This window comes from Oncorhynchus clarkii, chromosome 11, assembly GCF_045791955.1.
Source record: "Oncorhynchus clarkii lewisi isolate Uvic-CL-2024 chromosome 11, UVic_Ocla_1.0, whole genome shotgun sequence".
Taxonomy (NCBI): domain Eukaryota; kingdom Metazoa; phylum Chordata; class Actinopteri; order Salmoniformes; family Salmonidae; genus Oncorhynchus; species Oncorhynchus clarkii.
In genome coordinates, this window is record NC_092157.1 from 9,330,559 (window position 1) to 9,357,918 (window position 27,360).

Consider the following 27,360-nt stretch of genomic DNA (forward strand, 5'->3'; position numbering starts at 1 on the left):
CAATGTTTCATCAAATCATTTGTTTACACTATTTTGTTATACCTAAAGTGGTCCTACAATTCTAAATCAAATAGCTAAATGAGCATTGGTATGACCATCTTAAAACAATTCCATATGCTAGTTTAGTTGAACCCCCCTAATCTTAAAGATTAGAAGTGTATAAAAAACCCTGCTCAAAAAACCATGCTCAGCAGTAGTTGTGTGGCATAACATATTACAGGAAGGAAGGAAAGAGGTGCTTTGTGGGTACCGCAAACCTGGCCTTTACACACAATGAAACTCCACAGTAAATATCTGCTTTTTTCTGCTAAACTGACTCCTGACTGTAAATACTGATGGCTATAAAGACAGAGAGGAAGCAAGGTGTGTGTGAGTGTCTGTGTGTGTATTCAACCTCCAGACCTTTCCACCTGGTCACCCCAGTCCTCTGGTCCCCTTAGTACTTTCAGACGGTGTCCTGCTACATGTCGAACTGTACTAGGGTGTTTGTTAAAGCAGCTGTCCCAGCGCAGAGAGGGTGTTTCAGCAGCGCAGGGAGGGTGTTTCAGCTGCCCAGGGAGGGTGTTTCAATGGCACGATACCAACCCTGTTATTTGCCTGGGAGCTGAATGTCTGGACCCGTAAAACAGGCCAGCAAAGGCCTGTGTATGTGGAGGCAGGCAGGGAGGGAGTCTGTGTGAAGTCGGGTCACATCTCGCCATGCGAGATGAACACTAGCCCCAGGGGACAGGGGTTAAGTACCCTCTCAGGATCGGCTCCAGGGCCTCAGTGAGAAGCGGATTTATCTCTGTAAATATTTACCTTGCAAAGGCACAGCCAAGGTGGTGGGAAACCCAGACCGGCCCGGGGGCTGACAGGCCAGGCAGGGTGACCCAGAGAAACCATGGCCACGGACCGCCCTGCATCACGTTAGGGTAGACGCTGTAGCTACACTCCTTCTTAATCTAAACATATTTTTATTTTTTTACCTTTATTTAACTAGGCAAGTCAGTTAAGAACAAATTCTTATGACTGCCTAGGAACAGTGGGTTAACTGCCTGTTCAGGGGCAGAACGACAGATTTGTACCTTGTCAGCTCGGGGATTTGAACTTGCAACCTTCCGGTTACTAGTCCAACACTCTAGGCTACCCTGCCGCCCCAATCATCATATCATCAGCAGACACCCTGAGAACACACACATGTTCACAAACACACACACACACACACACACACACACACACACACACACACACACACACACACACACACACACACACACACACACACACACACACACACACACACACACAGGAAAGGAAAGAATGATGTGACGATCGGAACCACGGGAAACACCTGAGTGGTCTCCGACAGTAACGGCCAGGATGACCTCTCGACCCCGCCCTCGGAACCAGACACCACCTTTTCTGTTTTCCTCCTTGGCGCGAGTTAAACCCCCCCCAGTCAGGTGACTGCTGCTCTCATCTCTAAAACCTTTCCTGTTCCTATGAGAAGCGAGCGGAGGCTATTTGTACTGTCATGTTTCAGGGCAACTTTCACTCTCTCTCTCTTTCTGCTCGTCTTACGTTGTCACGTGTCTGGGCTTGTTCTGTTTATGTTTAATTCAATCTAATTAGTAATTACATCATAATGTCATTACGGTTATGGTTCTATAATAATGACGGGCTAAGTGGACCCGCTGAGAAACAAAACAAATAAAATGGGTTATTTTGACGCCCTCGTAAAATGCCTGCCTTGTTTAGAGGAGCGCTTGCTGGCATCGACCAATCAGAGAGTGGAGCCACTTGGTCATAGGATGGAACAGTAAGTACAACGCCACACCCAGCTAACTAAATAAACTTGTTTAATGTCTAGGTCCTGGTCTCCAGGGGGGGGGGGGGGGGGTCTATGAGTGACTGCTTTGACACACACACACACAAAGAGATGGTCCTCTCTGCCTGCCCCGATGCCAACCTGGGCCTTAGACTACCTGGCACCACCCACTGATGGCTTTCCCCTGGGTGGGGAGCTCTGCCAACAGGAAGTGATGCCACCCTGTGCTGATATGATGGTTCTTCTCACTTTCTGTTTAATAGAGAAGGGGGGGTATGCAAAAAAAAACTGAAGTCATAGCTGTCCTCACTGTCTCTCTGTTTAGTAGGGGGGTGGGGGGGGACGCAAAAAATCAGCAAGTGGAACATCGTCAGTGGAAAGTCTGAGTCACCCGTTTTGACCTCAGAACGCCGTGCCAGCAATGGCTCGTGCCAGCAATGACCTTCCCCTCTGAAACACCATACCTGTTGACACTCGCTGAGTCCCTAACTCTGTGACTCTGCGGACGGGCGGGACGAGAGGGAGATGATTAAAACAAACTGCGGAGCGAGGATGACAGTTATAAACACGCTTGTCATCGGCGTCCAACCCAATGCACCCAAACACCGACTAATTAAATTAGGCAACCTTTCAAATGAATTTATCTTCAAGAGTGTGTGAGGCACTTAAAATCCTCTATTACACACTATAACATATGATGTTACTGTGAACTACAGCCAGACACACTATAACATATATGTTACTGTGAACTACAGCCAGACACACTATAACATATGTTACTGTGAACTACAGCCAGACACACTATAACATATGTTACTGTGAACTACAGCCAGACACACTATAACACATGTTACTGTGAACTACAGCCAGACACACTATAACACATGTTACTGTGAACTACAGCCAGACACACTATAACACATGTTACTGTGAACTACAGCCAGACACACTATAACATATGTTACTGTGAACTACAGCCAGACACACTATAACACATGTTACTGTGAACTACAGCCAGACACACTATAACACATGTTACTGTGAACTACAGCCAGACACACTATAACATATGATGTTACTGTGAACTACAGCCAGACACACTATAACACATGTTACTGTGAACTACAGCCAGACACACTATAACACACGTTACTGTGAACTACAGCCAGACACACTATAACACACGTTACAGTAAACTACAGCCAGACACACTAAAACACACGTAACTGTGAACTAGAAGCCAGACACACTATAACACACGTTACTGTGACACGTTACAGCCAGACACACTATAACACATGTTATTGTGACACGTTACAGCCAGACACATATCATTCACTACCCAATCCGATATATGAGAGCGGATATGAGGTGGATATGATTATGATTCAACCCTGACTTATTCTCCTAGTTCTTTCTTCCCATTTAGATTACAACAGCAGTGACCATAACACAGCCTGTAGGAGACATGAGCTCTACGTCAGCTTCCGGGAGCTGGGCTGGCAGGTAAGCATCTATCTCACCCCCAGTAATGCAGTGACACACTATTGGACTAAGAGGGACTACAGTACCCATAATTCCACGTGTAACTATCCCATTTGAGCAGAGTGAAAGAGAGTTAACAACCTGTAGTTCATCTCATTACCAATACAATACAATACAAGACAGAAACAAGGCCAGAATCTCATGTCAAAGAAGGTCAATGAAGACATTTGGTAGAAGACAGCAGACAAACAAACAGGCTTTTATACTGCTTTAATAACCATTTTAAGAAGCATTTCTGGGCATTTTGTAAGAGTTTAAGTGGCCTGTGAACTCAGTCAGGTTAATGGAGGGGAAAACATGCAGCCTAGTCCTGCAAAACAATGAACCCCCTGTTAAGACAGAACTGACATCTGGAGAGAAAGTGCCAACATACACATACACAGAGAAAGAGAGAGAGAGAGAGAGACACACACACACACACACACAGAGAAAGAGAGAGAGAGACACACACACACACACACACAGAGAGAGAGACACACACACACACACACACACACACACACACACACACACACACACACACACACACACACACACACACACACACACACACACACACACACACAGAGAGAGAGAGAGATAGGCAAAAAAAAGGATGAGATTGTAGTAACTACCTGCTCCATGAGTGATTCCACAGGTATTTGTACATTTTCCTGCACTGATACATCCTAGGAGACCCAGTTGGAACTGAGGGAGAGAACTACTGTGACTACCTGTAGAGACCCAGTTGGAACTGAGGGAGAGAACTACTGTGACTACATGTAGAGACCCAGGGAACTGAGGGCAAGAACTACTGTGATACATCTAGAGACCCAGGGAACTGAGGGAGAGAACTACTGTGACTACATGTAGAGACCCAGGGAACTGAGGGAGAGAACTACTGTGATATATGTAGAGACCCAGGGAACTGAGGGAGAGAACTACTGTGATACATCTAGAGACCCAGGGAACTGAGGGAGAGAACTACTGTGACTACATGTAGAGACCCAGGGAACTGAGGGAGAGAACTACTGTGATATATGTAGAGACCCAGGGAACTGAGGGAGAGAACTACTGTGACTACATGTAGAGACCCAGGGAACTGAGGGAGAGAACTACTGTGATACATGTAGAGACCCAGGGAACTGAGGTAGAGAACTACTGTGACTACATGTAGAGACCCAGTTGAAACTGAGGGAGAGAACTACTGTGACTACATCTAGAGACCCAGGGAACTGAGGGAGAGAACTACTGTGACTACATGTAGAGACCCAGTTGGAACTGAGGGAGAGAACTACTGTGATACATGTAGAGACCCAGGGAACTGAGGTAGAGAACTACTGTGACTACATGTAGAGACCCAGGGAACTGAGGTAGAGAACTACTGTGACTACATGTAGAGACCCAGTTGAAACTGAGGGAGAGAACTACTGTGACTACATGTAGAGACCCAGGGAACTGAGGGAGAGAACTACTGTGATACATGTAGAGACCCAGGGAACTGAGGGAGAGAACTACTGTGACTACATGTAGAGACCCAGGGAACTGAGGGAGAGAACTACTGTGATACATCTAGAGACCCAGGGAACTGAGGGAGAGAACTACTGTGATACATGTAGAGACCCAGGGAACTGAGGGAGAGAACTACTGTGACTACATGTAGAGACCCAGGGAACTGAGGGAGAGAACTACTGTGACTACATGTAGAGACCCAGTTGGAACTGAGGGAGAGAACTACTGTGACTACATCTAGAGACCCAGGGAACTGAGGTAGAGAACTACTGTGACTACATGTAGAGACCCAGTTGAAACTGAGGGAGAGAACTACTGTGACTACATGTAGAGACCCAGGGAACTGAGGGAGAGAACTACTGTGACTACATGTAGAGACCCAGTTGGAACTGAGGGAGAGAACTACTGTGATACATGTAGAGACCCAGGGAACTGAGGTAGAGAACTACTGTGACTACATGTAGAGACCCAGTTGGAACTGAGGGAGAGAACTACTGTGACTACATCTAGAGACCCAGGGAACTGAGGGAGAGAACTACTGTGACTACATGTAGAGACCCAGTTGGAACTGAGGGAGAGAACTACTGTGATACATGTAGAGACCCAGGGAACTGAGGTAGAGAACTACTGTGACTACATGTAGAGACCCAGTTGGAACTGCGGGAGAGAACTACTGTGACTACATCTAGAGACCCAGGGAACTGAGGGAGAGAACTACTGTGACTACATGTAGAGACCCAGGGAACTGAGGGAGAGAACTACTGTGATATATGTAGAGACCCAGGGAACTGAGAGAGAGAACTACTGTGATACACAACACAGAGCTTTGGACCTCGTGCCAGTATACTGACACTGCAGAACGAGCACTGTTTTATCAAACTCTTCAACAGTCAGTCAAATAAATATCACACAGGAGGTTGGTGGCATCTTAATTAGGGAGGCGAGACTCGTGGTACTGACTGGAGCAGAATGAGTGGAATGGTATCAAATGCATCCAACATATGGTTTCCATGGTTTCCATGTGTTTGATGCCATTCCATTCGCTCCCCCGTTCCAGCCATTACTATGAGCCGTTGTCCCCCTAAACAGCCTCCACTGAGACACATGCACAGTACCCCTACTGCCTCAGCGTCCCATTCACAGAGCCTGCTGAACACACTGCGGACTATTATGATGCCTGTTGAGCTAACCAGATTGGTTAGCCACATCGAATGTTTTTCCTCTTGTGATTGTATCAGGACTGGATCATTGCACCTGAGGGCTACGCTGCCAACTACTGTGGTGGAGAGTGTGTCTTCCCCCTCAACGCCCATATGAATGCCACCAACCATGCCATTGTGCAGACACTGGTGAGTGGTCCAAGAAGGCTTATAAAACTGCTGAGAGCTAATAATGCTCCAAAAAAAAAAGTGGTATATATTATGACCTCTGACCTTGTCATCGCCTCCCAGGTCCACCTCATGAACCCTGAGAACGTGCCCAAGCCCTGCTGCGCCGCCACCAAGCTGCACGCCATCTCCGTGCTCTACTTCGACGACAACTCCAACGTCATCCTGAAGAAGTACAAGAACATGGTGGTCAGGGCCTGTGGTTGCCACTGACGACCGCCAAACCGCCGCGTCGTCACGGTCACCTGACCGCGGCGCGGGCTGCAGCGGAGGCTGTGTGAACACGACAGCCTGGGTCTGCCTGTATGTCAGTGTGTGTACTACCCTCTTTCATACTCAGGGTGAGGGAGGAACTGATAAAGGAGCAGACATAATGTGCTGCTTTCCACTCTCTCTCATCCAAGTGATGTTCAAATTCTCCGACGGCTACTGGCTTCATTACAGCAAAACAACTCGAAGACATAGGGGAATTGACTCAATGTTATCTCAGCGCGGGTAGCCAATCCCGTCAGATGTAGTCGAATGACACAGAAAACATGTAGAAATCTACATGGGGGAGACAGCATTAGCCTAACTACAGTGCATTCAGAAAGTATCCAGACCCCTCTACTTTTTCCACATTTTGTTACCTTACAGCCTTATTCTAAATTTGTTTTTATATCTAATCTACACACAATACCCTATAATGATGAAGCGAAAACAAGTTTTTAGAAATGTTTGCAAATTTATTACAAATAAAAAACAAATACCTTTTTTACATAAGTATTTCGAAATTTAGTTCAGGTGCATCCTGTTTCCATTGATCATCCTTGAGATGTTTCTACAACTTGATTGGAGTCCACCTGTGGTAGATTGGACGTGATTTGGAAAGGCACACACCTGTCTATATAAGATCCCACAGTTGACAGTGCATGTCAGAGCAACAATCAAGCCATAAGGTCACTCTGACAGAGCTCCGGAGTTACTCTATGAAAATGGGAGAACCTTCCAGAAGGACGACCATCTCTGCAGCACTCCACCAATCAGGCCTTCATGGTAGTGACGAGACGGATGCCACTTCTCAGTAAAAGGGCACATGACAGCCCTCTTGGAGTTTGCCAAAAGGCACCTAAAAGAATCTCAGGCCATGTAAAACAATATTATCTGGTCTAATGAACCCAAGATTGAACTCTTTGGGCTGACTGCCAAGCGTCACTTCTGGAGGAAACCTAGCTCCATCCCTACGGTGAAGCATGGTGGTGGCAGCATCCTGCTGTGGGGATGTTTTTCAGCGACAGGGACTGGGAAACTAGTCAGGATCGAGGGAAAGATGAACGGAGCAAAGTACAGAGAGATCCTTGATGAACACCTGCTCCAGAGCGCTCAGGACCTCAGACTGGGGCAAAGGTTCACCTTCCAACAGGACAACGACCATAAGCACACAGCCAAGACAACGCTGGACAAGTCTCAATGTCCTTGAGAGGCTCAGCCAGAGCCCGGACTTGAACCTGATCTAACATCTTTGGAGAGACCTGAAATTAGCTATAAATGTGATATTTCAGTTTTTGCTTTGTCATTATGGCCTGTGTGTAGATGGATGAGGAAAAGAAAAGATCCATTTTAGAATAAGGCTGTAATGTAACAAAATGTGGAAAAAGTCAATGGGTCTGAATACCTCCCCAATGCATTGTATGAATAAAATATACTGTCTGACTAACCAAAGCCTGATTTTATCATCAACAATCTGCTGATATTGTAATATTTATGTCACGCTACATTAGTTAATGTAAAGAGATATTTCCTACTCCTCGTTATGTACTGTACTCGTAAGATTTTTCCACCATATTCACCTGGCTTCCAAAAATATATAGGCCGAACGGAAACGACCACATACTATTTTAGTTGTGAACTCCTCAAAATATCTTCATTTGGTCAATATTTGCCAGGCTCAGGCGGAGTTTATTTCACTGAACTGGTTCATCAGGTAGCAGGTTGTGCCTCAGCTGACATACCGCTCGAAAGACGACTTTCACCTCATCCCTCGGACGTACCGCAAATTGCAATGTCCATGTTTTTCCAATCTAAGTTAACATATTATTCCAAAAAACGGAAAAAAACATTTCTTGGTCAAACCAGCTGATCAAATGATTAGGACCGATTTTCTGAAATTAGCTTCAGTGTGGTTTATGACCATTTGTCATTGATGTTTTGCTCATTTGAAAGGAATAGGAACTGTCAATGCACTTAAGGATCAACCCACATGTTACTGAACTTTGTTCGAGTACAAACATTCAAAACATGCTAAGACATTGACATATGGGTTAATAAACAGAACAGTTGACTATAGCCGAAAATTGGATACCCTTGTGCCCAAAGAAAATCCGAAATCACAAAATATACCTCTGGTAAGCTGCTGTTTAGACTTACATTTGTGTGTAAATACTTGTACATTTTCAGCTTATTTATTGCACCTCTTTAAAATGTCATGCCATATTACAGAGAAATGTGAACAAATGAAAAATACAAAACTATTTTTGGAAAAAGACATTTTATTACAAAATCTCATGTTACAACTTGCTTTTTGTTTACAAAATTCATGGGCAGTGTACAACCCACTCACAAGAAGAAAACCCCCCCCCCCCACCACCGCTTTCCTTCACTGGAGTCTGCCTAGACCATGTGCTATCCATAAAGATTGTACTAACAATATGTGGTTAACCTCTGAATGCATTTGTTTCCCTTAATTGAGCATTGAATGTAAAAACCTGCCTCATACAACAACTCCATGAACATACAATCTTTTGATTCACCCCCCCCCCCAAAAAAAGCCCCAGAATAGCGCACACACACATATTCAAAGACTTAGACTACATCTGGAAAGAAGGAAAATCAACATTGTCATCATATCTTACTGACTAAACAAGTCAAATATAATTGATCATTATGTGGGTGGAAAATCTATTTTTTTGGTATTCTGTTTTTGCTCTTCCAAGCATACGAGGTAAACCAAACATTCCAGATTTTTTTTTACAAAGGTCGATACACCCAAAGTAAAAGTGACCATAGCACTGATGTTGTGGCGTTCTTGTGCTTCACTGGGAAAAATGTTTCACACTGGGGCCTGATAGACGCTTAGTCAATAGAACAGAATATTAAAATGAGCTTTGTGAAATATATTGCATTTACACAAAGACATGTTCCATTCTAATGAACTAGCCGTAGAAAACCCATTTTTAAAATATATATGTATATATTTTTTGTACATTTGACACAATCCCTTGCAAACCATTTGAGGGACTTTGTGTCAAACATGGAGTTAATGACAAATAGAGCTGTCCTGTAATGACCCAAACTGGCCGAGTCCATTCCATCCATTCAAAAAGGCCTGACTTGAGTGTACGAACTGATGATCACAATCATTGTTCATAAAAACGTTGGTAACACCAACACGGCACCTGATATTGGGCCGCAGTCGGGACCGAACTGAAGCCTCACAGCACAAACATATACATACATATATAAAAAAAAAATATATAGGTCTACATTCAGACTTTTTGTAGTACATTTACGATGTCAGAGGAACACACAAAAAGGGCAGTTTGACACGAAACACTGAAAAGTAGCTTCCCGCAGCCTTCCCCGACATAGCCAACAAGCAGTTGGGGGGGGGGGGGGGGGGAACTCTACAAAAACACAAGTGGGATACAAATATAGTTGATAAAGAGATAGTATGGAGTAGGTCGAGAACTGGGTGTCCCTGAGAGTTAAGTTAGTTAGGCCGTTGCTGGCATGGGATGAGAAGTACCGTCAACTTAACGCTCAACGTCACGCGGCTCTGACCTCTTTGCTGCAGTACCATTACATTAGTGGCTCGTGATTTATCAGCATGATTTCCTTAAAAAAATATATTAAAAAAAATAACCAAAAATAATGTTTTTGAAATTTCAGACAAACTCAGTCAGGTTAATCCAACATTTTTTTGATACAACCGGCAGGCACCAATATACGACGACCGTCCTTTGAGTTGTGTCAAGCGTTGTGGATGACTAACGGTTTGTCAAGGTCTGACTGATTATGTACCGCTGGCAAAAAGTGGTTGTCGATCACATCATTTCATTTCCAGAAGAACAGAGGAACTAGGCAGCCCAAACGAATACAGTCACACAAACTATTGGATTAGAACAGAAACAAAAGGGGGGTAAACAAGGCATTACAGAGTGTTTTTATTTGGTTAATTTTTTAAGTGTCTTGATTCTACTGCTTTCTGAAAGGAAAACAATCAGAGAGAGAAGAGAGCTAGCCTCTATGGGAGAGAGGATTCCTCTCATTGGCCAGATACGCTGTGTGAGGGAGGAAAGAAGTATCGACGGATGTTGATTGGATAGAGCTACAGCTCGTCTCGGGCCTGCTTCATCACAAAGCCGTGCAGGCTCTCCAAGTCGCGCCCTCCATGATGCTCCTCACCTTGCACACCCGCTCTGAACATCAGCAGGGTGGGGTACCCACTCACCTGTAGGAGGGAAAGAGGACAAAGGTTCAAGTCTGACATCCACTAAGGTAACAACCCCTAGCTAGCCCCGACCTCTTCAGTGATTGCTGATTTGAAGGGAATGAATGGATAAGTAATATGGTCTCAAGTTCACCTAGCTCTGCAATTCCTTCACCTTATCACTTCCACCTTCCCCATTCCTTCAGATGTCAATGCCGAAGGAATGTGGATGTTCTCTTACTGAAAACCACGCGTGAACCATCTAAACTCAGGACAAAAAAAATAAATGTCCTCACTGTCAACTGCGTTTATTTTCAGCAAACTTAACATGTGTAAATATTTTAGTGAACATAAGATTCAACCATTGAGACATAAAATTAACAAGTTACACAGACATGTGACTAACAAAAATTGAATATTGTATCCCTAAACAAAAAGGGGAGGGGGGGGTCAAAATCAAAAGTAACAGTCAGTATCTGGTGTGGCCACCAGCTGCATTAAGTACAGCAGTGCATCTCCTCCTCATGGACTGCACCAGATTTGCCAGTTCTTTCTGTGAGATGTTACCCCACTCTTCCACCAAGGCACCTGCAAGTTCCTGGACATTTCTGTGGGGAATGGCCCTAGGCCTCACCCTCCGATCCAACAGGACCCAGGCGTGCTTAATGGGATTGAGATCTGGGCTCTTCGCTGGCCATGGCAGAACACTGACATTCCTATCTTGCAGGAAATCACACAGAACGAGCAGTATGGCTGGTGGCATTGTCATGCTGGAGGGTCATGTCAGGATGAGCCTACAGGAAGGGTACCACATGAGGGAGGAGAATGTCTTCCCTGTAACGCACAGCGTTGAGATTGCCTGCAATAACAAGCTCAGTCCGATGATAATGCGACACACCGCCCCAGATGATGACAGACACAGTGCTCAGTTTGACTAGGCTACTGATGCCTACTTTGTGCCGGTACAGCGTGCGAAGCTGGGCACAGTGCTCAATTTGACTAGGCTACTGATATTGTCTTGGGTTGTCTGGTATGCAAACGACTCAGCACAGTTCCACACTGAAAGAGAGGACGCATCAGATGTCACAAAAGATGGTGTTTTCGGATGGTAGTACATAATAGGAGCACAACATTTTAGTGAACCGCCGATTCGTTAAGTTTGAATTTATTTTCTGACGGATGCACGCTACATTTGGGGGGGGGGGGGGGGTCAGCGGACCGATGCACTTGTATCTTAAACATTTGAATCGGGGGGCCAATGCGTACTGGTAAATTGTTACGTCCCTATTGTTTAGCAGTGTGAATCACAAATTCATTCATTTCTACCTGTTAGCCGCTGAAGAGACTACTGACCCCATGGCCTTGAGTCAGGGGAAATTCCAGAGAACGCACTAGTGATAAAGGTTGTGATGGTCCTACCATGGACTGTCCTAGTGATAACGGTTGTGATGGTCCTACCATGGACTGTCCTAGTAATAACGGTTGTGATGGTCCTACCATGGACTGTCCTAGTGATAACGGTTGTGATGGTCCTACCATGGACTGTCCTAGTGATAACGGTTGTGATGGTCCTACCATGGACTGTCCTAGTGATAAAGGTTGTGATGGTCCTACCTTGGACTGTCCTAGTGATAAAGGTTGTGATGGTCCTACCATGGACTGTCCTAGTGATAACGGTTGTGATGGTCCTACCATGGACTGTCCTAGTGATAAAGGTTGTGATGGTCATTGACTTAAAGAACAATGATGGAGTCAGATCCACCATTCCAGGTAGCGCAGCATCATTGATCAACCAATCCTACAATGAGGTGGCTGTGGAGCCAGAGATCACAACCTCAGCTAATCCAGTTCACAACTTCTGCTTCCTGTGGCCCTGGGTCACACCTGCTGTTTGTGTATTTATAACAACAGCATGTCTCAAGTTGCAGGATCTCAACGTCTTGCTGTTCACACCCCAGAGCATGGTAGACTTTACTAAGCGCTATTTCCGAGCCATCTCTCAGCTCCAGACAGTCAATGTACAATATAGAACACCTACTGAAAACCTGTTGCAGATTGTCCTCTCCACTGTGCAGTCCACTTTGCCAATCTTGACATCAGTCAGGCCAGGGAACTCCTTCTGAGACAGGTCCTCCCAGGTAGGTGCCAGACTCTTACAGTGGCCACACCTGGAGAGGTCGGGAGGTTACGTAACTTATGGTTGTGGTGTGGTCCCTCGTTCTAAGTAAATCACCAACTCAACATTGCCTTAAATATTGTACATTTCATACGGTGAGAAGGTTTAAATAGAACAGACATGTGGATTTAATAGCTCATAAAGGAGCTGTTTCTTACCATGGAGCATAGAACTTAATGAATACCAGCCCCTTGGCCACCGTCTCCTCAAAGTTGGCCTCTGTGAGTGTAACTACGCCAGACTACAAGGGGGAAGAAAAAAAAAAATTAAAATAAATATATATATATATATATTTTTTTTAAATCGATCATTTTAGATTGTATCATTCATGGTCCTGTATTGGTTTATACGTCCACACGACCAGTAAATCAAAGAAGTAGCTTAAGTTCATAAACCGGACAGCCGAGATCAATCGAGTTCTACGTTTTTATTGGAAGTAGCATCAGATCTGTCCTTAAAACCACACGTGTCATGTCTTTGTTCCAAGGTTTAGACTTTAGTGATGTCACCATTCAATTCTAATAATAACAACAAATGGCATTTAGCAGACGCTCTTATCCAAAGCGACTTACAGTCACGCGTGCATACATTTTAAGTATGGGTGGTCCCGGGAATCGAACCCACTATCCTGGCATTGCAAACACAAAAATAGCTAGCCTGCCCATAATTGAGACTTCTAGTTAACCGTTGGGTAGCAGAGGCCTATGCTTGGAATCCAGTCTGCAGTAGACTGTGAGTCGAACAGCTTGTCCTGGTAAATCTCACTGCTAAAACATTAGCCTGAGATCTTATTCACTTATTAAGTATCTGGAGAGGGAAGCTGTAAAAACGTGCTGCCCACACACTCAACACGGTGCCCAGCCCCAAAAATAGATCTCCACGTAGGCATTTACCCACAACATAGCATGTGGAGTATTTACCCACAACATAGCATGTGGAGTATTTACCCACAACATAGCATGTGGAGTATTTTAAATATGGAAGGCACGTGTGCTTGGCCCCATTATGCCTGAGAGAAAGTCACACACACTGTAGTACCTCCTCTTTGGCGGGCTCGTCGCTGGGTACTGGGATCTCGTTGGCATGTGGGTGTTCATCATCCTCCTTAACAGCAGCAGCCTTGACCTGGTTGTCCACAAAGTCCTTCAGTGAGTCCAGGTCCCGCTTGCCTTTGTACTGGTCTGCCTGGACAGACAACACCACCACCGGAAAAGGGTTAACAAACTGACTCATTAAATGGTGAAGTCATAGCTCCTCACAAACATGAATGGGTTACAGAACACAATGTCTTCTTCAGTGAGGTAGCCAACCAAACTAGGTACCTTCTCTCCGTCCTTGAAGAAGAGCAGTGTGGGGTAGCCACGCACAGCGTTCTCAGAGCACACGTCATAGTGCTGGGTACAGTCCACCTGGCCAATCACAACACACTAGTTTAATCAGAATTCATTCAGCATATCCAGCTGGTAAAGATAGTTGTGCATTTCATGTGGAAATATGAACACGCAGTGACTTCTACTACCACTGGGTTGTCAGTCCAATACAACACGTCAAACCGTAGACATAAATAACATTTGTTGAAGGGTATCGTATCATTCTACTGTACAAACGAGTCGTCATAAGTTCTGTATCCTGGACTGGTGCACATGTGACAAACATGGCGCTCTAGTCCCCTGCCGGTGACTTGTCACCCACCTTGCTGATCTTGATGTTGTCTGAGTACTCGAAGCTGGTGGCCAGCTGCTCCCAGGTCGGGGCCAAGGCCTTGCAGTGACCGCACCAGGGAGCAAAGAACTTGACAAAGTGGGACCCTGCGAAGAAGAGAGGAAAAAGAAAGATTGTAGTTAATACTGGAAAACATCATAAAATGTACAGTAAGCCTCCCGAGTGGCGCAGCGGTCTAAGGCACTGTATCGCAGCGCTAGAGGCATCACTACAGATCCGGGCTGTGTCGCAGCTGGCCACAACCGGGAGACCCATGAGACAATTGACCCAGCGTCGTCCAGGTTAGGCCGGTTGTACAGTGTTTCCTCCGACACATTTGTGCGGCTGAATTCTGGGTTAAGCGAGCAGCATGTTAAAGAAGCAGTGCGACTTGGCCGGTCATGTTTCGGAGGCTCTCGAACTTCGCCTCTCCCGAGTCCATACAGGAGTTGCAGCAATGAGACAAGACTAACTACCAATTGGATATCACGAAAATTGTGGAGAATAAAAAAAAGGGGTAAAAAGTACCAATAAATAATCATGTACAGTAAGGTTGAGGTCGACCGATTAATCGGAATGGCCGATTAATTAGGGCCGATTTCAAGTTATAACAATCGGTAATCTGCATTTTTGGACACCGATCATGGCCGATTACATTGCACTCCACGAGGAGACTGCGTGGCAGGCTGACTACCTGTTATGCGAGTGCAGCAAGGAGCCAAGGTAAGGTGCTAGCTAGCATTAAACGTATCTTATAAAAAAAAACAATCTTTCTTAACATGATAGTTAACTACACATGGTTGACGATATTACTGGATTATCTAGCTTGTCCTGCATTGCATATAATCTATGCGGTGCCTGTTAATTTATCATTGCATCACAGCCTACTTTGCTAAACAGATGATTTAACAAGAGCATTCGTGAAAAAAAGCACTTTCGTTGCACCAATGTGTACCTTACCATAAACATCAACGCCTTTCTTAAAATCAATACACAAGTATATATTTTTAAACCTGCATATTTAGTTGAGAAAATCATGTTCAGGCAATACTAAACCAGGGAAATTGTGTCACTTCTCTTGCGTTCATTGCAAGCAGAGTCAGGGTATATGCAACAGTTTGGGAATCCTGGAAAAAATGTCAGTCTCTCGATGTGCAAAAATGATAGAGACATACCCCAAGCGACTTACAGCTGTAATTGCAGCAAAAGGTGGCACTACAAAGTATTAACTTAAGGGGGCTGAATAATTTTGCACGCCCAATTTTTCAGTTTTTGATTTGTTAAAAAAGTTTGAAATATCCAATAAATGTCGTTCCACTTCATGATTGTGTCCCACTTGTTGTTGATTCTTCACAAAAAAATACAGTTTTATATCTTTATGTTTGAAGCCTGAAATGTGGCAAAAGGTCGCAAAGTTCAAGGGGGCCGAATACTTTCGCAAGGCACTGTACAATCTGAAAGCACAGAATTTAAGTATTTTACAGTTGTATGTAATTCGTCGCCAAACCCACTGGCTACAGGTCATCTACAAGCCTCTGCTAGGTAAAGCCCAGCCTTATCTCAGCTCACTGGTCACCATAGCAGCACCCACTCGTAGCACGCGCTCCAGTAGGTATATCTCACTGGTCACCCCCAAAGCCAATTCCTCCTTTGGTCGTCTTTCCTTCCTTCTCTGCTGCCAATGATTGGAACGAACTGCAAAAATCTTTGAAGCTGGAGACTCATATCTCCCTCACTAACTTTAAGCACCAGCTGTCAGAGCAGCTCACAGATCACTGTACCTGAACATAGCCCATCTGTAAATAGCCCATCCATCTACCTCATCCCCATACTGTTATTTATTTTGCTCCTTTGCACACCAGTATCTCTACTTGCACATTCATCTTCTGCCGATCTACCATTCCAGTGTTTAATTGCTATATTGTAATTACTTCGCCACCATGGCCTATTTATTTCCTTAACTTACCTCATTTGCACTCACTGTATATAGACTGTTTTCTTTTGTTCTACTGTATTATTGACTGTATGTTTGTTTATTCCATGTGTAACTTTGTGTTGTTGTATGTGTCGAATTGCTACGCTTTATCTTGGCCAGGTCGCAATTGCAAATGAGATCTTGTTCTCAACTGGCCTACCTGGTTAAATAAAGATGAAATAAAATAAAAAATAAATAAAACATTAACTCAAGTTAGAGCGTTTCAGCTTACGGTATTTAGTTGATGGAATAACATGAGAAATTACATCAACTATAAAAAATAAAAAAAATCGCCTGTGCGTTACTGGCCCGGAGACTAAAATACACTGAGCTCAGAGGTTAAATGCTACCCATTACGCAATTTCGTCACAGGCCATCTTGCCACCATTTGAAGGTTGGACACAAACATTCCTCTTAAAAATGATCCTGTCATATCCTGTCTTTTTTCCTCCAAAACAGGAATAATTTATTTTTCTTTCTAAAACAAAACATTCAACTCAAAACCAGGCTGAAAAGCTGCAATTTCAGCAGGACATTTATCGTGACCACCATTTATTTTTGTTGTGCTTGTCCAGTGACCGGAAACATGCGGTTTGCATGAGATAAATGTAGAGTGAATTGCATCATGGTTTTTAAGGGAATGACAGCATCTAAATGATGTTAATCGCTGTAGAAAATGGACGTATGCAGCTTACAAAAACAGTTGCGTTAAGGAACCCTCACATATGTTATATTTCGGGTCTAAATAGACAAGCCTGGTCCCAGGTCAGTTTGTGCGGCCTTACCAACTCCTATGGTGCGAGACATCAGAAACAGATCTGGGACCAGGCTATAAAGAGACTGTTGGCATATGTATATTGCACTGACAGATCCCAATCCTCCCCCACGTTACCTTTAGCGATGTGGGCCTTGAAGTTGCCGGCAGTGAGATCAAACAGGCCCTGCTTGGGCTCTGGGGCTTTGGGAGGCTCCAGTTCAGTCTCTGGCTCCTGCAAACCCATAGAACATCATGCCACACACCAAATAAAGACTGCCATCACGTAACATTAGTCTGAAGGTTATATTCAGATGGTCTGAAAGGTTTAATGCAGGGATCTCCAACTGGTGGATTTTAATTTGGACCCCAAGTTTTCAATGATTTATTGTTGGACATAAAAGACTGAACACATTATTTACATTTTGGAAACCTGTTCCAATAGATATATGTGATTGTTTACAAATGGAGGCAAGGTATGAAATGATTATGTTTTAGACAAATATTATGTAGTTAAGAAAGTTCAAATCAGTAAGGCTCATGGGCATAACATTTAGTCATATGGTGCTACAAATGTTACACATGTCCTACTTTTTCACAATTAGCAAGCGCAGGGATCATCATTCAATAGTTAGCGTGCTGTGCTCAAAGGCTGGAGTTAAGGCAACATCACCATGCCTGCTGATTAACCTATGGGCTCACTTGTGCAACTATATATACAAAAGTATGTGGACACCCCTTCAAATTAGTGGATTTGGTTATTTCAGGTGTGGCTGACAAGTGTATAAAATCGAGCAAACAGCCATGCAATCTCCATAGACAAACATTAACAGTAAAAGGCCTTACTGAAGAGCTCAGTGACTTTCAACGTGACACCATCATAGGATGCCACCTTTCCAACAAGTCAGTTGTCAAATGTCTGCCCTGCTAGAGGTGCCCCGGTCAACTGTAAGTGCTATTATTGTGAAGTGGAAACTTCAAGGAGCAACAACGGCTCAGTCACGAAGTGGTAGGCCACACACACCCACAGAATGGGACCGCCGTGTGCCGAAGCATGTAAAAATCATCTGTCCTTGGCTTTCACACTCACTACCGAGTTCCAAACACTGCCTCTAGAAGCAACGTCAGCACAAAAACTGTTTGTCAGGAACTAGTGAAATGGGTTTCCATAGCAGACCAGGCAAACTGTAAAGTTTGATGGAGAAAGAATAATGATCTGGAGACGTTTTTCACGGTTTGGGCTAGGCCTATTCGTTCCAGTGAAGGGAAATACAACATACAATGACATTCTAGACAATACAGTGATTCCAACTTTGTGGAAACAGTTTGGGGAAGGCCCTTTCCTGTTTCAGCATGACAATGCCCCTGCACACAAAGCGAGGTCCAAACAGATATGGTTTGTCGAGATCAGTGTGGAAGAACTTGACTGGCCTGACCGTCCCGTGGCTAAACCCTGGTTGATGATCCCTGGTTTAAAAATTGTCCCGTGGCTAAACCCTGGTTGATGATCCCTGGTTTAAAAATCGTCCCGTGGCTAAACCCTGGTTGATGATCCCTGGTTTAAAAATCATCCCGTGGCTAAACCCTGGTTGATGATCCCTGGTTAAAGTGACAACCTTTCATCACCTCCTTTCCTTCCCATTGAAAACAGGTTGAAAAAGTGGAAGCGTGGAAACAGGAAGCGATAACAAGGTTGTCGTTCCACTGTTCCTTTGCGATCACCTGTCCAACGCGTTCATATCAGATGAAGGAAACGAGGAGGAGAAGCCATTTCAGATGAGATGATAGGATGCATGTAACTCCGCCCACTTACCACAGGCTCGTCCTGCAATGTGTTGAGCATCCAGGTCTCCAGAGACTGCAGGTCCCTGGGGCCTTGGTACTTCACAGCCTCCTGCTCAGGTTTGAACAGCTTCAGCCTACAGACAACACAGGGGTCAACGAGGTCATTCGCCTCAATGACTAGGCCATACTGCTGTGTAAGATGACGGACACACTCACAATACACTTAACCGGTCAAATCCTTTGTAATTACATGAAACTGAACGTTGTTTTTAATGACACAAGATTTTATAAGCACACTAGGGTCCAGGTTCCGCTTTTACAGCATACACTGCAAAACAAGGTGTGTAAAAATGTAACTAAATGCATGTCAATGTTTCACTGCTATCGGTCAATAAGTAATCAAATCTAGCTACATGATTTACCCCAGTGGCAAAATGAAAATGCATATCCCAGTGGCAAAATGAAGATATATATTTATTGATATTTTATTTAACTAGGCAAGTCAGCCTACCCCAGCCAAATCTGAACGACGCTGGGCCAATTGTGCGCCGCCCTATGGGACTCCCAATCACAGCCGGATGTGATACAGCCTGGATTCAAACTAGGGAATGTAGTGATGCCTCTGGCACTGAGATGCAGTGCCTTAGACCGCTGCGCCACTCGGGAGCCCAGGAGTAAAATGAAGATACACCAAGGTAGTACATGAACTTCTCAAATAAGAAATCCAGTAAGGAACCGTTCTGTTGCACAACATTTCAAAATGTTTTGCTATGGTGTGCCCTAATTAATACAACCCTGTACTTACGTGGGGTAGCCCCTGATGCCGTGGACATTGGAGCAGAACTTAACATCCTGAGTGCAGTCAACCTTTACGATGTAGGCGGGCGGCGACTCCATGTTGTTGTATTTGTCCCCCATTTCGTTCCATGTCCCCTGTAGCCTCTGACAGTGACCACACCTGGAAGAAAAACGCAGTTCTTTCAAAGTCCTTCTCCTGAGGTGGTACAGGCTTCACAGTTCTGCCTGGAATTAACAGTGTTTCTGTTAATACTCCTATTGAAGTCCATATGCTTAACTGTCTTCATGTTTCTATGGAAATAGAATGTTCCGCCTTATGTTTGTCTGACTTAAGTTATCCACACATTTTATGTTTCTTTGAGATGCTGTCTATATACATAGCCATTGTGCAGTGTGGAGTCAGCTTGTAACTGTATTCGGTGAGGTATAAAGTAAAGACACTCCTGTGAAGTGATGAAGAACCGCAATGTTGTCTATAAGCTTACATTTCAGAAAATATATATTTTTTTCAATTAGGCATTTTACTACAGCAAGTAGATTGTTTCTTGTGTTGAAAAACAAACAAAAAACGTGGGTATATTTTTTAGGCATCTTTAGTGCCTGCCCGTCTACACAGTTACATCAATCAGTGCTTGCCACGTAAGCGGTCACATCCTGAAATGGTCCACTACTCCACTACTGTTAGCTAGGCTAGCTGTTATATAGTAGAAAATGTGCAACAAAAACTGAACACCTTGGAAAAAAAGAATATATACAACAATATTTAAATAAAAAATAAAAACACTGGGCATGTAACTAGCGACTGTGTCAACTAACGTTAAAGGACGAGTCAGTCCAAGTTTAATCGTGACTTCAGAAAGTTCACAAGTTTAATTAAATAAGTTTCCAAGGCGCTAATGATTACCAACCAAAGCATGCTAACTGACGTTAGCGTAGTTCTGGTTTCGTGTGGTTTGTTAGCTAGATTATAATGACTTGTCATCTATGCAATGATGGATAAGATTTTGTATACAAGTCCTAGTTAACATTTGTAGCAAAAAAAACAAAAAAACAACTTAGCTGACTAGTTAGCTATTTAGACAGCTAGCCGGCAACAAAAAGCTGCGCTAGCTAGCTGCAAGTTAGCGGTTACTGTAGCCCCTCTGACAACTTGGAAAAGCTGATATATTAGCAAAGAAAGAGTATCCATGTAAATATTGTCAATAACTTTACAAACTGCACACTACCTAGCGAGCTTGCTTACCAAGGGGCGAAGAACATGACAAAGTGGGGAGCGGTTGGGACAGCATCGTTGAACATATCCACTGTATACGTATGTTTGGCATGTTCATCTTCTTCAGCATCAGCATCGCAAAATATATTACCAAAAAGTAACGAACAATAAATAAAACACAACATAAAATGTGTGCAATTCAGTGCTGAGGAGGCCATGATCCCGTCTTGCTGAGCCACTGGTCTGTCTGTGAATATCACTAACGCTGACCTTTGAAGAGTGTGGATAGGACCCACGCACGACGAGACGCTCTACACGGTGGAGATGAAATCTACATTATATAGAGATCAGTGGCGTCGCGCCACTGCTGAAACTTCAGACACTTCTTAACAAGCTCCAACAAGTTTAAATCCAGATGCTTTCACAAGTAGGATAGACATAATTGGATATGTATATAGACAGTACCAGTCAAAAGTTTGGACACACCTACTCATTCAAGGGGTTTTTCTTTCTTTCTTTTTACTATTTTCTACATTTGACTATGTTCTACATTGTAGAATAGTGAAGATATCAAAACTATGAAATAACACATGGAATCATGTAGTAACCAAAAAAGTGTTAAACAAATCAAAATCTATTTTATATTTGAGATATTTCAATGTAGCCACCCTTTGCCTTGATGACAGCTTTGCACACTCTTGGCAATCTCTCAACCAGCTTCAATGCATTTCAATTAACAGGTAAACTTAGTAAAATCTCATTTTGAATTTCTTTCCTTCTTAATGTGTTTGAGCCAAACAGTTGTGTTGTGACAAGGTAGGGGTGGTATACAGAAAATAGCCCTATTTGGTAAAATACCAAGTCCATATTATGGCAAGAACAGCTCAAATAAGCAAATAGAAACAACAGTCCATCATTACTTTAAGACATGAAGGTCAGTCAATACAGAATATTTCGAGAACTTTGAAAGTTTCTTCAAGTGCAGTTACAAAAACCATCAAGCGCTTTGATGAAACTGTCTCTCATGGGGACCGCCACAGGAATGGAAGACCCAGAGTTACCTCTGCTGCAGAGAATACATTCATTAGAGTTAACTGCACCTCAGATTGCAGCCCAAATAAATGCTTCACAGAGTTCAAGTAACAGACACATCTCAACATCAACTGTTCAGAGGAGACTGTGTGAATCAGGCCTTCATGGTCAAATTGCTGCAAAGAAACCACTACTAAAGGACACCAATAAGAAGAAGAGACTTGCTTGGGCCAAGAAACAAGAGCAATGGACATTAGACCGGTGGAAATCTGTTCTTTGGTCAGATGAGTCCAAATTTGAGATTTTTGGTTACAACCTCTGTGTCTTAGTGAGACGCAGAGTAGGTGAATGGATGATCTCCGCATGTGTGATGGTGTGGGGGTGCTTTGCTGGCGACACTGTCTGTGATTTATTTAGAATTGAAGGCACACTTAACCAGCATGGCTGGTTTGGGGCGACAGCGTAGCCTAGTAGTTAGAGTGTTGGACTAGTAACCAAAAGGTTGCAAGATTAAATCCTTGAGGTGACAAGGTACAAATCTGTTGTTCTGGCCCTGAACAAGGCAGTTAACCCACTGTTCCTAGGCCGTCATTGAAAATAAGAATTTGTTCTTAACTGACTTGCCTAGTTAAATAAAGGTAAAATAAAAAATGGCTACCACAACTTTCTGCAGCGACACGCCATCCCATCTGGTTTATGCTTAGTGGGACTATCATATGTTTTTAAACAGGACAATGACCCAAAACACACCTCTCGGTTGTATAAGGGCTACTTGACCACAGAGAGTGATGGAGTGCTGCATCAGATGACCTGGTCTCCACAATCCCCCGATCTCAACCCAATTAAGATGGTTTGGGATGAGTTGGACCACAGAGTGAAGAAAAAGCAGCCAACAAGTGCTCAGCATATCTGGGAACTCCTTCAAGACTGTTGGAAAAGCATTCCTCATGAAACTGGTTGAGAGAATGCCAAGAGTGTGCAAAGCTGTCATCAAGGCAAAGGGTGGCTACTTTGAAGAATCTAAAATATATTTTTTATTTGTTTAACACTTTTTTTGGTTACTACATGATTCCATATGTGTTACTTCATAGTTTTGATGTCTTCACTATTATTCTACAAAGAAAGTAGAGAGTGTCAAGACCCGGTTACGAACTCGGGTCTCCGGTGTGAGAAATAGTTACTTAGCAAACTGAGCCACTAATGGTCGGCAGAACCCAGAAGATGAGGCAGACACAGCAGTACTTGAGACGGTGTTTTAATAAAGTAAAAAGGAAATTTCTTCAGGCAAAAATATAAATCCACAACGTCAAAAGTAATTCCAAGAGAAAAAGGTAATCCTCCAAGTCAAAAGGTAAATCCACAAGGTGGTAGGAAAAACAGCAGGAAAAATCCTAATTTTAATCAAATCAAAAATAAATAAACGAGAACAAAAACAGAGTACCACAAGAGAGTACAACTGGAGCAACAAATGTTAACAGCATCGCTGGGGCTGGGTGCTAACATTCAAACACAGAACAAAGAACTGAGGAAAAGGGTGAAGGAGTCCTTGAAGGCGGAGGTGAGAAGATGGATGAACTCTAAGATGCGACCTACGCCCGGGTGACAGGTGAGGTGAGAGGAGTGCCCCCACAGAAGGACCTGGGTCCTCGCTGCCTTGGGAACAAACAACCGATTGGCAGGACCTCCTTTCGGACCCGGTTCGATAGCTTGAGCTCGTCTCACGGTATCCTCAACTTGCCACGAGATCGGGGCCACGATCTTAGCGGCAGGAAGGACAGGGATGTCAGTATCTTCTCGAATGGCAGGAGCGTAGACTCGGGATAAGGCGTCCGGTTTGAGATTCTTCGACCCGGGCCGATAGGTGAGGATAAACTGGAATCGATTGAAGAAAAGAGACCATCGAGCTTGTCTGGAGTTCAACCGCTTCGCCTGATGGATATACTCCAGATTTTTGTGGTCCGTAAGCACTTGAAACGGTTGAGAAGCCCCCTCGAGCCAGTGTCTCCATTCCTTCAACGCCATCTTAACCGCTAGGAGTTCACGAGTAAATGTAATTGCTACAAAACACTTCAGTATCAAAAGTATAAGTAAAAGTATAAATCATTTCAAATTCCTTATATTAAGCAAACCCAAAACAATTTATGGATTGCCTTGGACACGCTCCAACACTCAGACATAATTTACAAACAAAGCATGTGTTTAGTAAGTCCGCCAGATCAGAGGTAGTAGGTACCAGTTATGTTTTCTTGATACGTCTGTGAATTAGACCATTTTCCTGTCCTGCTAAGCATAAAACATTTGCAGTTTTGTCACACTAGACACTCTAATGCACTTGTCCTCTTGCTCAGTTGTGCACCGGGGCCTCCCACTCCTCTTTCTATTCTGGTTAGAGCCAGTTTGTGCTGTTCTGTGAAGGGAGTAGTAGACAGCGTTGTATGAGATCTTCAGTTTCTTGGAAATTTCTCGCATGGATAGCCTTCATTTCTCAGACAAGAATAGACTGAGGAAAGAAAGTTTTGAGCCTGTAATTGAATCCCCCAAATGCTGATGCTCCAGATACTCAACTAGTCTAAAGAAGGCCATTTTTATTTCTTCTTTAATCAGAACAACAGTTTTCAGCTGTGCTAACATAATTGCCAAGGGGTTTTCTAAGGATCAATTAGCCTTTTAAAATGATAAACTTGGATTAGCTAACACAACGTGCCATTGGAACACAGGAGTGATGGTTGCTGATAATGGGCATCGGTACGCCTATGTAGATATTCCATAAAAAAATCTGTCGTTTCCAACTACAATAATCATTTACAACATTAACAACGTCTACACTGTATTTCTGATCAATTTTATGTTATTGTAATAAACATAAATGTGCTTTTCTTTCAAAAACAAGGACATTTCTAAGTGACCCCAAACTTTTGAAATGTAGTGTGTATATGAATGTAGACATACTTGTGTCAAATATATTATTTTTTATATCTACTGCAAGATGATTTTTGTTTGGTATATTTTTGCTGTTGGTTACATTTCATTCATTCATTTAAGCTTGTCTGTCTGTGTCTACCTCAGCTAACCAGCTGATGAGGTCCCAACGGGGTCTTACAGCTCTCCCTATTTGGTTCAATAACATTTACAGTCTTTTAACGGGCTAAAGACCTACATATGTCATGTATCTATGCAACATTTTAATGTTCTGGATAGGCCTAGGTATACATGCATTCAATTATTTCAATGAAATTCTTTTCATTTGTGTATTTAAGGGGCATATTTGTCAGGTGAGAGTCTGGTGCATCGTCGTCATGCTCGCTATTTCAAGCATCAGTCCAGACGGCTGATGTATTTCACAGTATTGTTGCTGAGGCTACTGTGCTGTACTGTCTATGCCATGCTATATTTACCGATACTGTTGTGGGAGGCAACTGAAAATAATTCAGAGGAGAATTATTTATATGTGAGAACAGCAAATGAAATGAGAGGCCTTCCTTCTCCTGAGCCATTTCAATACATCTAACAATGGAATACCATTTTGAGGAAACGGACCACATTTGTTGCTCCTGTCACATTGATCATTTATAAAAAAGACTTGGGATACGTCTTCTCCTTCTCCGTATCGATGTTATATGGATATGATTCAAATCGAATTAGAGATGCATGTTGGTTTGTTAATCTGGGTCACTTGTAAGAGTAGATGGTTACAGATGATTGTGTAAAGTGGAGGACTTTCAGACAAAGGGCTGTCCATAAGATTGGTTGTTTTGCATAGTCTTCCATTGTGAGAACTCTTTGAAGTTGACTCTGTTTGTGGGAACTATAGTTTTTTTTTCTCATGATATACAGTAGAATCGTTTTTAAATAACCCTGCCAACAATATCCAAGTAGTCCCATTAAAATTGTACAAACCTAATAGCCTAATTTAGAGGACACACATTTAACCTCCAGCAGGTCTTTAAAAAAACTAATTAGTCACTTCAAATTGCCTTTCCGGGTCGACTGCAACTCGAAAAAAAACTAGAATCGTAATGCTGTGGAAAAGGGACTTTACCATTACAACTTGCTTTTCACAAAATAAAACATCTGTGACCTTTACGGATTACACTTCTGACTGAGGCGTTAGCTCATACTCGGGTAGGATGATTAATAGTCTGTTGGTCTCCCAAACTGATGGTCAGATATGAGTAAAACGTGTCTTCCTCTTCATCACCACTGGAAATGATGCCTGAGAATGAGGACATATAAATGTATTAATTAATCCAATTTATTACAGAGGCTATGTGATCCCTCCCTTGGGGACTGTAGTGCTGTGCAATGGTTACAGCGCTGTAAATCTGAGCTCCGTTCCTTAGGTATTTCGTGCGCTGCCTCCCAGGACTGACAAGTCTTTGGCTGGACAAACTATTTCCACCCTGTCACAGAAAGACTTCATTGACTCACAGTGCAATGCAGGCACCTGGGATGATTTTTTAACCTGGGCAACAGATGCACATACTCTAGCCAATAGTGCTCCAGTGCTGTTTGTGCTTTAGCCATGTCATATGATATGACAATGATAGAAAAGTGTACTTCTGTTACCGGACCAGTCTATAGATATTCTATTTTGTCATATTTTATATTTGATTTACCGTTAAGGAGCTGCCGTGTTTTACGGTTTGCCATAGACATTACAATTGATCTCTGTGCCGTATCATCATAGCTAATATCTTTTTGGTTGTTAGATTCCGATCCATTCCTAGTCAAAAACATGGGTCTTGTTTTCTTGGATGACGGTAACAAGAAAGGTACTTAAGCATTTAGACGGATCACAGCTCCAAAACACATTTGTGAACCACGGGTCTACAGTGTAAAACAAAATATCTACCACCAGAGTCCACTTTCAGCCATGCTACTGTTGGACGAGGTGTTTACATAGTGTTCTGGGTTTGGTTAAACTGGGGGTCACTGGCTGGGAGGTGACCTGTTTCAAGGGATGGACTCTGCTTTACCATTCCCAGAGTGACCATTAACATTCCTTCAGTGGACTGAGCCCATTTATGGGGCAGCAATACAACAGACTGCCCCCACAGAGATAAATTATGACACTTTCGTCTCAAGGCTGACTAGAGTTGAACTTCAATCGCCACCCTTAAAACCCAAGCATGCCTCCCATTCAGAACGGATTCATAAAATGCTTGAGTAGTGACCCAATTTGTTGAGGCGTAGAGTGCAACATCTAACAAAGTGATAGGGCTGA

The 27,360-nt window shown here is 43.3% G+C and overlaps 2 protein-coding genes across 2 annotated transcripts in view; one reads left to right on the forward strand and one right to left on the reverse strand.

The window, feature by feature from the left end:
* Positions 1 to 9,026, forward strand: part of LOC139420174 (bone morphogenetic protein 7-like) — a 55,715-nt gene extending 46,689 nt beyond the window's left edge. Inside the window, exons 5-7 of the mRNA XM_071169956.1 lie at positions 3,240 to 3,316; positions 6,085 to 6,195; positions 6,298 to 9,026. Of these exons, the coding sequence (XP_071026057.1) occupies positions 3,240 to 3,316; positions 6,085 to 6,195; positions 6,298 to 6,447 (338 nt within the window). The 3' untranslated portion in view covers positions 6,448 to 9,026. The remainder of the gene's footprint in view (positions 1 to 3,239; positions 3,317 to 6,084; positions 6,196 to 6,297) is intronic.
* On the reverse strand, positions 8,743 to 21,529 carry LOC139420175 (thioredoxin domain-containing protein 5-like). The gene is made up of 10 exons (XM_071169957.1): positions 21,135 to 21,529; positions 19,899 to 20,051; positions 19,122 to 19,227; positions 17,447 to 17,543; positions 14,571 to 14,686; positions 14,201 to 14,287; positions 13,917 to 14,063; positions 13,037 to 13,119; positions 12,741 to 12,870; positions 8,743 to 10,723 (listed from the first exon to the last, which is right to left on the reverse strand). Exons 1-10 carry the CDS (start codon positions 21,320 to 21,322, stop codon positions 10,601 to 10,603), a joined length of 1,230 nt encoding a protein of 409 aa, XP_071026058.1. The 5' UTR covers positions 21,323 to 21,529; the 3' UTR covers positions 8,743 to 10,600.
* Between the last annotated feature and the right edge of the window lie 5,831 nt (positions 21,530 to 27,360).

Bases quoted from the DNA above. Each gene is read 5' to 3' on its own strand.
- LOC139420175 (XM_071169957.1), bottom strand. From the start codon at position 21,322: ATGGCCTCCTCAGCACTGAATTGCACACATTTTATGTTGTGTTTTATT. The intron at 17,544-19,121 runs GTAAGTGGGCGG...ATGGGTTTGCAG, and splicing joins CATTGCAGGACGAGCCTGTG to GAGCCAGAGACTGAACTGGA. The intron at 13,120-13,916 runs GTACTACAGTGT...TCCCCCTTGTAG, and splicing joins ACGAGCCCGCCAAAGAGGAG to TCTGGCGTAGTTACACTCAC.